At 38.4% G+C, this 14,866-nt stretch overlaps 1 protein-coding gene across 1 annotated transcript; it reads right to left on the bottom strand.

The window, feature by feature from the left end:
• Nucleotides 1-5,154: 5,154 nt before the first annotated feature.
• On the bottom strand, nt 5,155-14,767 carry PRPF38B (pre-mRNA processing factor 38B). Its single transcript, XM_008566259.1, has 6 exons — nt 14,218-14,767; nt 11,323-11,391; nt 10,875-11,026; nt 10,734-10,794; nt 8,156-8,379; nt 5,155-7,834 (listed from the first exon to the last, which is right to left on the bottom strand). Exons 1-6 carry the CDS (start codon nt 14,491-14,493, stop codon nt 6,976-6,978), a joined length of 1,641 nt encoding a protein of 546 aa, XP_008564481.1. The 5' UTR covers nt 14,494-14,767; the 3' UTR covers nt 5,155-6,975.
• Nucleotides 14,768-14,866: the final 99 nt, after the last annotated feature.

Here is a 14,866-nt window from a genome sequence, read left to right as displayed (position 1 = left end):
AAAAAAAAAAAAAAAAAAAAAAAAAAAAAAAAAAAAAAAAAAAAAAAAAACATCATTAGTGCACTAATAGGGTAATACTAGGAAAATTAAGATTAGTATATAATACGAAGGCCAGGAGAGGGGCTAAGATAAAGACAAGAGTCTGGAATGAAAGAGAGGTAAAATGTTAGGATGCTGCATAGCAAGCTGCATGGGCTAGCTTTCCAGCCCACAATACCTGTGTCCATGCTTCCTGACATCCAACCTCCTTCACTAGATTAATGCTAACTTATTGTAGGTTCTGTTACTTGGCATACAATTCCAGATATCAAATCTGTAAATAGTTAGGATTAGGTTTTGTTGACATTGACAGGAACCCTATAACGATAGTAGCTTAAGCATTAGAAGTTCTTTCTCATATAAAATAGTGGAAGCAGAGCATCCAGGAATGGCAAGGCAATTGTATTCTTCTGAGTCCTCAGAGACCCAAGCTCCTTTCAACTTTTTAGCCTGCCATCCCTGGGATGAGGCCCTCTTCTTCTCGGCCCAAGATAAAGTTCCAGCTATCACATCGAAGTTCTAAGCAACAGAATTCAATAAGAGGAGAGGGACATGAAGAGATGAATGATATACCAGCAATATTTTAAGAAAGGTCCTGCTGTCACTTACATTTCATTGGCCAGAATTTAGTCTTTAGGCTATGTCTATTTGGGGTGGGGGTGGGGTAGGCATGTACAGTGAAAAAATTCTATTGCTGTAGGAAAAGAAAAAGAGAAGAATGGGTATTGGGGAACAGGTGGCAGTCTCTGCCACATGAATGAATGTGATTCTGTGCATAAGTAGATTAATCCAGAGCAGAATTTGGAACATTTAACAGAACGATATAAAGAGAGGGAGGTAAAAAGAAAACAGGATAGATGTGACTGCAGCTAATCTTGTAGTTTTGGGGAAAGAAGGCAACAAGTTGAGGAACTTTTTACCTCGTAGTCTCTGTATATGAAGGGCGAATGAATATGGAGGTGGAGAAGGGGACTCAAGAAACTAGTAAAAATTTGAAATAGCCATTGTAGAGGATATAAGAAAGAAATGTTTAGGGATATAGAAGGAATATGTAATAGGATTGACTGTCCAGGAAAAAATTGGAAACAAGACTTTTAGTGGCCCTGATTCATACTCTAGTCTTCCATCTATCCCTACATCCCCCTTCTGTTCATGGGCAGACTGCTTCTACCAAGGAAAAGGAATTGTGCTTAAAATTTCTGTCCTGACTTCTTTGCAAAGTCAAATCAAGTAGATGACATTTTCTTACTGGTGCTGAGAAGGATAGAAAGATAAAAATTCGATGTCAGGAAAATGTCCGGAAGACTCACAGTGATCAGGGATCCCTGATGATTACTATAAAAAAAACCACTTGGGCTCCTGGGTTTCAAGAAAGAGAACCCCATACCATCTTAAGGAAAATAGAAATTGTGAGGATATCCACCAACATGACTGGAAAAAAGCTAGAAAGCTGGCAAGAAGCACGGCAGCTTCGATGTACAGCGACTTATTGTGGTGTCTCTTTCACATGGCCACTCTTTTATGACAATTATACAAATCTTGTCCATTCTTTTGAGGACTGGCCAATTCTTATTTAGTACTCAGTTAAAATTCTTCTAGAAGCCAGTCTGATTCACTTATATAATTCTCAACATATTTATTGGGATTAAAAAAACCCAAAAAAACAAAAAAAACCTCAACCTATTGGGCTGAGCCCTTTATACTAGACTACTTCAAGGGTCATCAGCCAGCCTAAGGTAGCACCCATATGACTGGTATCGTCTTAAAACACCACATCATTCAGACTCCAGTCAGGAGTCAGAAAACACACAGTAATTTCAACAGGGCAAGTTTGACAAAAAGAATTACTAACCAGTAACAGGGAATTAATTACTAAAAGTAAAGAGAACTCTAACAATACAGGAATAGTGGATATAGGGAGTGGCCACTACCTCTAGGGCTGAGGCAGAGGCCCCAAGAAAGAAACAAATTTGGAAGAGGCTTTCTTCCAAGCCTGAGATTCGATTTTGTAAGAGAGGATGTGGCTGTGGCTCTCTATTTGCTGAGATGCTGAAGGCTGGGACTGGAGAACAGGGATGTCAACAAAACTAACTAGGACACCACCCACTGGGGTGCCACTGAGACTTATTGGGAAACCTTCTGTGGGGTGCTGCTGAAACTCACTGGGAAGCTGCTCACTGGAGCACCAGCAAGACTTGCTGGGAAGCTGGCAGGGGGACCAGTGGACTTGCTGGGAACTAACCCCACTTTTCTCAATGAGATGCCACTGAAATGTGCAGAAAGATGAGTGCCACTGGCCCTTAAGCAGTGCAGAAGCCAGACAAAACAAATTGGGGGCTGGCCAGTTATTCAAGTGGTTAGAGCACAGCCTTGTAACAGGTCAGAAGTTCAGACCCCCATACAAGCCAGCCACCAAACAAAAAACACTCTGGAACCAGGATGAGAAGCTCCTTTCTTTCGCAGTGTCCCTTCAGCATCCTCTACTGACAAGCTGAACATTCGACTGGCTGACAAAAAAAAAAAAAAATTTTCAAAAGGTACACCTCCAGAAACTCAGACCCCCATACAAGCCAGCCACCAAACAAAAAACACTCTGGAACCAGGATGAGAAGCTCCTTTCTTTCGCAGTGTCCCTTCAGCATCCTCTACTGACAAGCTGAACATTCGACTGGCTGACAAAAAAAAAAAAAAATGTTCAAAAGGTACACCTCCAGAAACACAAAGCAGGGCAATGAAGGGTGGATTTAGAGCTAAGAAATAAATTAACTGGTACATCCACAAAGCAGTGGCTGTCCCTACACAAGGTTCGGCACAACTCAGTTGTCAGACATGAACACTTCATTCAGAAAGAAACGTTTGCTGAATCAGTACCTGGACTGACTAAATGAATCCAGCATTTAAGAAATTTCCTTTTACTGGTATTGTTAAATATTCAGGACACTGATGACTTCAAAACTTCTAAATAAGAGGGAAGGAAAGAGGACGAGGACTTTTCTTGCATTTACTCAGCAAGCACTGTGTTTTGTTTTCACTCGGCATGCTTATTTGGGATGTTAGAGGGTCAGGGCTGATGGAATTTGTCTTAACAGGTGTGTGTACCTAACTTCACTGACCCAAGAAATAACAGAAATAATTCAGCTTTAGAATGGTCAGAACAAGGGGCTGGCCTGTGGCTCACTTGGGAGAGTGTGGTGCTGAAAACACCAAGGCCATGGGTTTGGATCCCTAGAGATGATCGGTTAGCTCACTTGGGAGAGTGTGGTGCTGACAACACCAAGTCAAGGGTTAACATCCCCTTACCAGTCACTTTAAAAAAAAAAAACAAGGTCAGAAGAAGAGCTGACCATAGAACAACTGAGATTGGTGAACTTTTAGTTACCTGCGGATCAGGGAAGTTAAAGTGATGATTTCCTTTCCTTTCGATAAGTTGTTTTTCTTTTTCCAATCCTTGTGACAAAACCTGATGGCTTGTATGCTATATGAAATGCTTTAAGGTCAGCTGTTTAACTTGAACAAGTATAATACATTTTGCAATAGGCTGAAAAGCCACTCTGCCCTGCCCCATTTTACATGTGCAAGACATTATGGATCACGATTATGTAATAGTAGATATTCTTTGACTATCAATGCTCTGAGAAATGGAATGATGGATTTTAAGTCAGCTACGATGCTAACATTTTTGAGTTGACTGCATTCATGCAGTACTGTGTCCTACAATAACAAATGTTGATAGACAATGATCCTAAAATGAAAAATGCCACTTCAGAGGTATTTGCAAAGTACTGTGGGATCCTACTAGATGGAATAACAGAGGAAGAATTTCAAGAGACTGAGACTATCAGGAAGCAGTTTTTCCTTCCTTCCCCATAAAATCAGCTCCACTCAAGAGGTTCTGTAATTGAGTTAGTTATTCAAGGCTGAATTTAGCATTTACAAGATAATAGGGTCAAATTAGGACCAGACTCAATGTCCATCAGTTGGCCAATATCACCAGTGAGAAAACTGGTCAACTAGTCAGCGTTTGAGGATGCACACTGGCATTTAAAAAATTTATAAACTGCCAGTGTTGGGGGTCTCATCTCTAACTATTCAAATCAAAACCTACTTATATTCATAAAAAACAATTCTTTAGGGAAGGGAGTTGAGTAACATTTTTTCCCCCTTTCCATTTCATCTTTTAAGTGAAAAAACAACTTTGGAATGCCCTCAGGAACCTAGATTTAGTATGCTACTCATTCCCAAATACTGTACACCTAATCACAGCTTTTAAAAATCACTAAGCAGCACAAAGGTCCCAGGGCAGTTTAGGAGTTCCTTTGAAATTGCGTGCACATTATAAGAAACTTTTTTTTTCTAGACAGGATTCGTAACTTTCATCATCCTAAAAAGGGAACCAGAATTCAAAGGTTAAGTAAGAATCACTTCCTTAGCGGAACTGAGGAATTAAGCCATGGACTTACATTATAAATGAACATTCTGTATCAAAAATTTAAGATTGGTGATATACTAGCCTATGTATAGAACTTACCTGGAAATTGAACATTAAAAAACAGATGGAAAGGAGATAACACATGGAAAGGTGAAGGCATTTCAGTAAATTGAGCACAAAAATTGGATGGAGGCTGCTAGTTATGTAAAGCTCTATTAAAAGCATTTCAAATTTTCTCATTTGCAAAGGCAATGACTGAGCTGTTTTTCACAGCCCTGTTTTCGCAGTCTATAAGCAAGCTACTCTCCAAATAAATCATGCATATATTTGGCATTAACTCGTATTATTTACATGTTCTCTCACCTATCAAAATGTTCCTCAAAAGCAAATTTACACATATCTTATCAAATGCAGCTTGTGATAGTACATTCACCTCTATTTGAAGTAACTTATTCTTTCCACATTTTATCTAAAATACACTGTTGAATTAACATTTCAAGTGGAACCTTATCAAAGAGTAGCACCATAATTTAGGTATGATAAAAATAGATTTTCAATGTAAGATTAATCTACTGGCTTTCTCATTACTCAATAGTTTTTCTAATTTCTAGGTGTACAGTGTTAATTCACTTGATGCTCAACTTCAAAGATGACTCACTGAATCTTCTAAAAAAAGAGCATAGCACTTTAAAAGGAATTCCTTCATTTAATGAGATTTTTCTGAAATGGAGTTAGTACATGTTAAGCCCACATATGGAAGACTTTTGTAAGTGTACTCGTTTGCACCATTTAACACTTTTGCAAGGTGGCTTCTGAGTGCCCATCAGTTGGCCAATATAACCAGTGAGATGAAACAAATATCAGTACGTACACCAGGAAGATCACAACACTGTTTTCAGGAACACTCACTTTTAGTACTGGCACTGATGAAACATATAGCACTTTGGGCCTCTGTTTTCTGTTGTAAAAAGAATTGGATGAGTTATCTTCTAAAATTTCCTTCAAGTCCAAATTTTGAATGATAGTGATCTGATGTCCAAGTGAATAAGCACCTTTGATGTGGAGAAAATTAATCACTCAATCAAAAGATCACCCTAGTGATACATGTAACATCCTGACAAAGGGAAATGACATCATAAAGAATTCTAATAAGGATTACTGACTATTACACATGTCCAATTCCAATCTACCAGTTTCTTTAAAATCCATTTGTCATCTGGGCACTAAGATATTCTACAAAATGCAATTCTAACATTTTATCAATTTTCACAATAAAAATACTTTTAAAAAGGTTAACAAATGGGGGGAAAGCCAACACCCAGAATAAAGGATTTAATCGAGTATTTATTCCACACTCATGACGGTTCTCTGTAATCAGAATACAAGTCATAAGAACAATCTATCAAATAATTTGCTGATAGTCTTAAATAATGCAACATAGCATTATTTTTAATACTTCTCTGTTCTAGATTGTTTGAAAACTCAAATAGCAATCTTCATTATCAATAAAAAAAGTTCTGAATTTTAAAAAAAGGACACTATATCAAGCTGTTTCATAATTTAAGTATTCTCCATTTATAAAAATGCTTTGGAAGCTTGAGGCTTGAATCTGTTTCTCTATTCATCTGCCCCACCCTCTCCCAATTACACATTAGTATAGGGTTGCTGCAAGAATGCTAGGCTTTAGACATTAATTTCTTTTAATATAGTACTTTAAAATCTGAGAAAGAATTCAAGAAAAAAAGATTACATGTAATGAATTTTTTCAAATAAAAAAAGGAAAACTAAGTGAATAAATCTTAGGCATACTAACAGTGTCCCTTTGAGGTAGAATGCTAAAAGGACTTTTGATCAAATCACAGCCTAATTTAAATCTCTGCATCAGTAACTAACTTCTCATAAATTCTCTCTAAAAGTAACTGGAGAATATTAAGTATAACATATCAACAAGAGTCTTCCAAGGTAATATATAGTGGATGAGAATGTTTATCCTAAAATGGCTGCCTTCATGTACACTGAAAGCACATAATTCTCCTATAACAGACATCCAAGATCCATTCTCAAAGTCTTTAGCATTCTATTAGGAAAAGCACAGCCATGCTAACCTCAGTACACAAACCATAATCCCACACCTATAAAACAAAAATAGAATTAGTGGCAGTTTATTGCCTTATACAAATTTAACCAACATGGCAACCATGCCAAAGGAATTAAAACATTTTCAGGACATATGTACAGACTGTACATTTCAAAAACAAACAATAAAAATGCAAAAACAATCTGTGCATCATGTATCAAACTCAACAATTGGGTGAAAACATCAATGCAATAAATGGGATTACAAAGGCACTTCCCTACACAAAAGAGGAAATGAAAATGCAGCCTACAGGGAGCCTGAACAGTGTGTAACTACTGCACAATCTCAACTCGGGGGGGGGGGGGGGGGGGGAAGCAGATTTAATCAAACATTTATAGGATTCAATGTGATCCGCCTTCACAAAAAATTTTCACACAATCTCATCTTTGTTTTTATGTTGTTTTTCTTGGCTCTCTCTTTCTATACTTTCGCTCCTTCCACGATCATGTTTGTCTGACTGGTCCTTACTATCACCATGATCTTTTTTGTGGGAACGTTCTTTGCTTCCACTACGCTTTCTAGATTTTTCTTTGCTGGGGCTACGTTCCCGTTTTTTTGATTTTTCAACACTGTCAGTTCTTCCTTGACTGCCACTTCTACTTCGTTTATTTGATTTTTCTTTACTTTCACTTTTACGTTTACTTGATTTCTCTTTGCTCCTGCTTCTACTTCGTTTCCCAGCATTCCTACTTCTACTCCTACTTCTGTGTTTCCTTTCTCTGCTTCTACTTCTACTATGTTTTTTCTCTTTCTTGGAATCTTTTTTGTCGTCTCTATGCCGCCTATCATCTTTGTCTTCTTTATGTTTCTTCTCTTCTACCTCACCCCTACTTCTCTGTTCCTTGGACCGTTCTCTCGACCGTCCCCTCTCTTTTTCTCGGTCATTACCTCTTTCCTTATCATAGTCACGATCTCGTCTTCTACCTCTATCATTTTCTTTCTCTCTTTCCCGATCCCTGTCCCTTCTATCCCCTTTCCTATCACGACTTCGACTGCGACTTCTATGCCTTTCCCTACTCCTGCTATGCCTGCGTTCTAACCCACGATCAATACTTCGAGATCTTCGCCTTTCTTTCTCTCTTTCTTTGGCTTCACGCTCTAGTCGCTGGCGTTCTTTCTCTCTTTCTAACTCTCTGTCAAAACTAGAAGACCCATGGCCCTCCCGATGATGACTTCTACTCCTTGATCTTCTTGGGGATCTCCGTGGACTCAGCGATCTCCTTGGAGACCTAAGAAAGGGGGAGGAAAAAAGAAAATTCCAATGGATAAAAAATAATAGAATTTTCATTGTAAAACTTTCATCAGCATTATTTATTCAGGTCCCCACCTTACATACATGCTAAGAACAATGAAAGCAAAACATTTAATTGTTCTCATCTACAAACGCACAATTTTCTTGCAAATGACCTTCCTTCCTGGAGTAACAGTGTCAAAGTAATGAAATGAACAGTATAAACAGAATTTCCTAAGTCCTTGCCTTGATTTCCAAGAACTATTATATTTGTACTAAGCATATTTTAAAAACAAGCACAATCCAAGAGTTACATTACCTTGAACGTCTGCGTTCAACATGTCTGTCTATTTCCTCAGCACCTTCCTTCCCATCCTTCTTGATTTTTCTAGGTCGGGTTTTAATCTGTTGATCAATATTCTTCTGAACTGGAACTGGAATTCTTGGAAACAAGGTAGAAAACCACTCCAGTTTTGTGAGAAAAGACCGTAGCATTTCTCCAATGGTCATTACACAGCCTCCACCAGCTTTCACATCTAGGTCCTACAGAAACACAAAAGATACCCTAGCCGTCAAAAAAAGTATTTCAATATATACATAAATACTATAAAAATATTACCATCTTTGGAATCTCAAGTACAAAAAAATTCTAACAGAAAAATTTCCATTTTCATATCCTAATCTGGTAATGAATGATACAGAAAATTATTTGGGCTTAGTGTGTGCATGCAGGTGAGAATAAACCCCGTAGCCTCATAGGCATAAAGGGAACTGATCTCACTCAGTTAACAAGAATATGAAAAGCCCCTTACATGTTACTGGACTATGTGGAACAACTGACTTAAATTTACATTCCACATACCTACTAAGTATTTATTTATACTAAGTATTTCCATTTGCACACATTATACCTAGCACTGTAACCTAGCTACATATGAACTACTTCAGACAATTCCTATCTAAAGGCTATCTTTTAACAGCTCTAATATAAAATGAAGCCCTAATAAAACTGGAAGCAATAGCAAACCAACTGCCATGAAGCAGTGAGGTTTCTAATTTAGTTATGTAGAAAATAAATAAATGAACAAATAATTGGAAACGCATAATCCATGATGACCATTGTCTCTGAAAAGGGTCATTACCGCATGAAGGCCTTCTTGCTATGCCCTCTCACAGCTCAGGACATGTTAGTCAGCTATTGTCAGTCCCAAACCTATAGTGCAAGCACACAAGGAAAGTGAGATTTGTTATCTAAACAGGAAAACAAGAGCTAAAGGTAAAACTGCTTGCACTCACACACATTTAAGTGTTCAGATATACAGTATTTCCAATTATAATCGCTGCAGATATCTAAGGAAGAAAACAATAAGTTAGCTTAAATAGCGGACCTCAGATTTGTAAACATAATTAAAAAAACATTAAATAGAATCATTCAAAAACAAACCTAATATAACACCCATTATGATGAGGGACATGCTCGTATAAAGACAGAAGGGAGAAGTGCTTCAGTCTGAAAAAATCTCATTTAAAAAGAAAACAACTTCAAAGATTGTAGTTATCACCTAAAACACTTTTTGCTTCTTTGGAATTATTCAACAGCTCACTAAACAAGCACAGAAAAGGCGGAGAAAAATAAAAATTCTCCATGTCTAAATAAGTAATATCTTTTAGGTGTGCATGTAATAATGAAGACAAAACAGATTTCCATTAGAACCATCCTTTAATTCAACAAATCCTTTTGATGAACTTTTTAAATAGGATTACTAAAACGTGGCACTCGAAATCTGCTTTATGAACCTTAAATCTAAAGTAATGGTGGGGGTAGATATGTGAACAATACAGATCACTGAGTATATTTTGAGATCCTGGACTTCACTATATAAGCAAATTAATACATACACGATTTAAATCTAAGTTTCTCAAAATAACTTTTCTTTTCTGAACATATGTAACAGACTCAAAATGGCAAACTAGATTTAGAATTTTTAAAAATCTAAACTACTAATTTAAAGAAAAGATTTTAAAAATATGTATAGTGTACTAAGAGTCAAAAAGCTACAATTAAGGGCTGGCCCGTGGCTCACTTGAGAGAGTATGTGCTGATAACACCAAGGCCACGGGTTTGGATCCCTTTATAGGGATGGCTGGTTAGCTCACTTGGGAGACCGTGGTACTGACAACACCAAGTCAAGGGTTAAGATCCCCTTACTGGTCATCTTAAAAAAAAAAAAAAAGCTACAATTAAAATTGTTTTGTCACCTTGCACAAGCCATCTAAACTCTCAGCCTATTTAAGTCACAGGTAGCTCTTTAATTCTGTACTTCTGGAGACCGTGGTACTGACAACACCAAGTCAAGGGTTAAGATCCCCTTACTGGTCATCTTAAAAAAAAAAAAAAAGCTACAATTAAAATTGTTTTGTCACCTTGCACAAGCCATCTAAACTCTCAGCCTATTTAAGTCACAGTTAGCTCTTTAATTCTGTACTTCTGTGCAAGTGGGAACATTGATATTTAAAGGAAGTTAGAAGGTGAAGAACTGAAACGTTCCACAAAAAAATTGCAATCGGTATTCTATGTGCATGTCTTTTATCACCAATCTTGAGCACGGCCCACCTTAAAAAGTCACTATCAAAACAACACACAGAACATAATTAGAAAGAGAAAATTTTCAAAACACATTTAAACAATTTAAAAATAAGAAAATAAAACTTAAGAAATTTAACCTAAGATATATATAAAAGCCAAGTTGTAGTAAAAGGACATTAATTCTAAAACTATTTGACTGAAATAAATTTAACTACAGAAAATTCCTGAAAACATTAAAACTTCAATAAATAAAAGATTAAAAACATGAGAGTAATCAGAAGAAAACTAATTATTACCCTTGTTGACATACCTCTTCATCATCAAGGAAGGATTCAAACCAGTCCCATAGATCTGTAGGGGGCTGTGTATACCTAAATTTACAAAAGACTTGTTAAGCTCATATAAATTAAAATGAGACACTTATTGAAAATGTAGATAAATGTATGCTCACCTTATGTACATAAATCCAAGGGCTCTAATATACGGTGAGTCTGTGTGTGTTATGAGACCCATCACTTGCTTGCGAGTTAACTTCAGAGTAAATAATTTGTATAACAGGCAAAAAGCTGTAGAAACAATTCCTCCTGTTCCAACACCTCGAACCTTTAGGGGAAATACAGTTAAGAAAAAGTGGTAAAATAGTTAATAGATACTTAACAGCCATTGATTAATCCTGTTAGGTATTAATAACAAGGCATAATCCAGAACTAAAAATGGAGCATAAAAAAATAACACTTTTTCTAACCCTTATTCACTGGACACTTGAATTTAATTGAAAAAAAAAAATCTAAGATCTGCCAAGGAATTGCCATTTGAGTGTGTAACTGACAGATTAGTTTAGTTCATAAACTTAATTATTAGACACAGAAAAACTGAAAAATGCACGTACTTCTACTTACCCCTCCGCACATCCCTGTCTGGCCTGCTGTCTTCCTGCTTCCTTTCTCCCATGGCTCAACATGCGTGACCTGAAAATAGAAAAGAGAAACACAACATACATGCATACTTTGAATTTTTTAAAAAGTCTGATTAAATCCAAGTCCATAATAGAGCAGCTCTTCCAAAAGTATTTTGGCATTATGTATATATTATGTTTACTCACATTAAGTACCTAAATCATTTTTGGAAAAATGCTTAGACATTTAAAGAGCACCAATAAAGCTACTAGGGTTTAACAAAACCTTAACAGCTTTACAGAGCAGAAATCCCATTAAACTAGCTTTTAGAGAGTTGATATCTACACATGTGGGAGTCAGGAAATTTCTGCTTTCATACACTTACAAAAAAAATTTTTCATAATATTTTAACTATCTAATTATGAGTTTCTTAAAAAATAAAAATTCTAATTTGAAAATGCACTGAAGTCACCAATTTAAAGCAAAAAGTATTAGTTTGAAGAAATCTTTAAAATACCCTCAATAGTTCAACTTTATGGTGTTTTAAAGATCTCCATTATAAAATAAAAATGACTTGAAGAAAGTTTGCTAAGTAACAAGTTAGTTCCGGTGCAAAATTATGGAACTTTTTATTTGCATATTTTTTTCACCAGGATCAGGTTCTTTCCTGATTACAGATGAAGTTACAAAGGCCACACACAGAGATCATTCTTGTAATTCATTTTCAGTCTAATTATGTGAATCAATCCAATTTTCTTTTGGAATATAAACTGTGCCAAAAACTAAGTGTGGATAGTTACTAAAGACTAAGTATAATCAAAGATGATATAGTATCATCTTTGCTAAGGGGAGCATCCTACAAAAATCATTCTTTACATAAAAATAGCAACAACAACAACAAAAAAAGAGTATCAGCTCTGATATAGACAGGACCCAAGAAAGTCTTTTGGAAACTTAATACCCATCTTTGTTTCTTAACTTAAAAAAATAAAATCCTGTCCTTTCTTCCACTGTATGTATTTCAACAGCTATATCTTCACCTACACATGGTAACATTGTATAGTCATTTTCAGTGGCTTTAGACAGAAAAGCATGCATTTAAATTTATGCACTACACTATTTTGCTTGGTGACTCCTACAATGCTTTACTGTTTACTTTTCTTCCCCCAACTTGCTATGTGAAGGATGTTTCAATTCCTTTAGTGAGGCTTGCCAAAAAAATGGGTGGATGAAATACAAAATCAAACTATAACTTTGGAAGCTACATATTTCAATGATCATTTGATCAGAACTCTTGATAATAAAATGGAGTCTTTACTATTATAACTGAATTTAAAAATAATTCCTGGTAGAATCTCAAGTTGTTTCAAAATACATCTGAAACTTGAAAACAAGTTTTCCCCTATTACATTAACATTTGCCAGTGTTCTAAAACAATCTGCCGCAAAAAGAGCAGGTACCCAATTTCCAACTGTTTAAAGTTTGCTGCATAAATATAGCTAAGGGCTAAATATTATTTGCCATACTATATCCATGCTAAAAGGTCTTACCTTTTAAAGCTAAAAAAAATCTAGTTCACAGTATTACGATTAGACCTACTTTAGACTCTTGTAAGATAATACCACATTTATTTGTGTACTTTATATACCCAAAGTTGAACTGTATTCCTCAAGACATGTTTTCTATAAAAAGCAACTAATATCTCAAAATTCTCCAATAACCTAATCATTTGGGGGGGAAAGGTGGACAAAACAGAATGTCCTTCTGTTATCTCTACACATGTTCAGAAGACAGAAAGTACTTTATGTGGTCTGTCTCAAGTTTTAAGAGTCAGTACCGATAAAATGGATTGTATATCAGAAGTTCTAACTAAATATTTAAAGACCGTTAAGGCTATTAATATTTTTTATAATATAAATTAACCTTCGGAGGCCTGGAAGGTATTTTTAAAACTGAATAATTTGCAGGGAAGTGGAGAAAGCCTATCTTGTTGATGAAGAAAAGACCAAAACCAATGGCCCAAAAAAAAAAAAAAAAAAAAAAAAAAAAAAAAATTCCAATTAGCTTTTCATTTAACCAGGGAAATGCATTTATGGCGATTGAGCATGATTAATAGTGCATACCTCTACCTGCGACCCTGGGCTGCTCCGAGCCTCGCTGCAAGACTGAGTCAATCCTGCTAACGAAACAAGAACTGAGACAAGAGTGCAGTGAGGAGGCGCCAGGTGAGCTCCCCAGCACAGCCAAGCCAGCACCGACCCTGCCGCAGAAGCCCAGGGCCCAGATAATTCTAAATAAGCCCAATGCACAGGTGGCTGAGACCGCTTACTCCTGATTTCCTTCTGGGAACATTTCCAGGCCTTCTGTTCACATCTTGCCCTGGCACTTCTCCACCCTCAACCCTCCCATCCCACCCAACATACACGCACTGACCATCTCCCTTGTCTGGATAGTGAGTACCGACAACACGAGGCCAACACTGAAGTCATTACACGCCCTGGCCGGGGTGAGCGGGAGAAGCACCAACAAGTTGGCACTGAGTAGATCCACGTCAAAAGGAATAATTTTAAAGCTGTAATCTGGAGAGGCTTCTGTTACTCTTTTCTCCTCTCGCCTACCCCACTCTTGCCCAACTCCCCCCAGGGGTGGGAAGGAGGTTGGGGGTGGGGGCGGGGAGAAATCAATAGTGGCGGGCTCTCCCCGCCCTAAAAAGCTGAAAAGGAAACGGGAGGAGGGCCCCAGTCCGACCCTTCCCTGACAGACTACAGGCCGCAGCTCCCCCTCCGCCTATCCTTCCCCCACCCACAAATCCTCAGATCTTGGGGGCCGCCTCCGCCCGTTTCCTCCATACCCCCTTTTCCGAACTTCACCCAAACCCGAGGCCTAGAGGCTTCGTACCTTAAAGTAGATCTCGTCCACCACTTCGTGGTAGGTCTTGAGCTCGTAGAGCTGCACTTTGAAGTAAGGCGACGACAGGATATTAGTCAGGATCATGGGGTTGAGGTTCATGGTCTTCTCGTTGCCCCACAGCGGCAGCACATTGCCCTGCTTGCCCGAGACCGCCGGCTTGGTGGCGCCGCCGCCGCACTGCTGCTGCTGCTGCTGGGCCGCGGTCGCGGCCGCCTGGTGCTGCGGCTGCGAGTTGCCTGTCAGCGCGGGGCTGTTGTTAGCCATGTTGCGGCGGAAGGAGGGAGGGAGAAGGGAGGGGGGAGGGGTCCAAGCTCGATCTCGCTCTTCGGGACAACGGTCCTGGACCCTACTCCATGGAACGCCGTCGGGAGAGGGGGCCGCCTCGCTGTGCCCCAGCCGGATGAGGGAGGACAACGGGACGCCGACAGATGGACCCTGGGCCGACAACACACACCGAGACACGGGCCACGAGAACTCCAGGTAGAAGGCAAGCCGGCGGCCAAGGAGCGCGATCTCTTCCGCCAACTGCCCCTGGGAACAAGATGGCGGGCCCGGCGGATGTGACGCCACACGCCCAGCGTTCCCAGCTGGGCCGGCGGCCAATCAGAGACGCCCAGGTGGGTAGGCGATTCCTCTT

Source organism: Galeopterus variegatus, unplaced genomic scaffold (assembly GCF_000696425.1).
Source record: "Galeopterus variegatus unplaced genomic scaffold, G_variegatus-3.0.2 Scaffold16, whole genome shotgun sequence".
Classification (NCBI taxonomy): Eukaryota; Metazoa; Chordata; class Mammalia; order Dermoptera; family Cynocephalidae; genus Galeopterus; species Galeopterus variegatus.
This window is presented reverse-complemented; position numbering and strand designations above follow the sequence as displayed.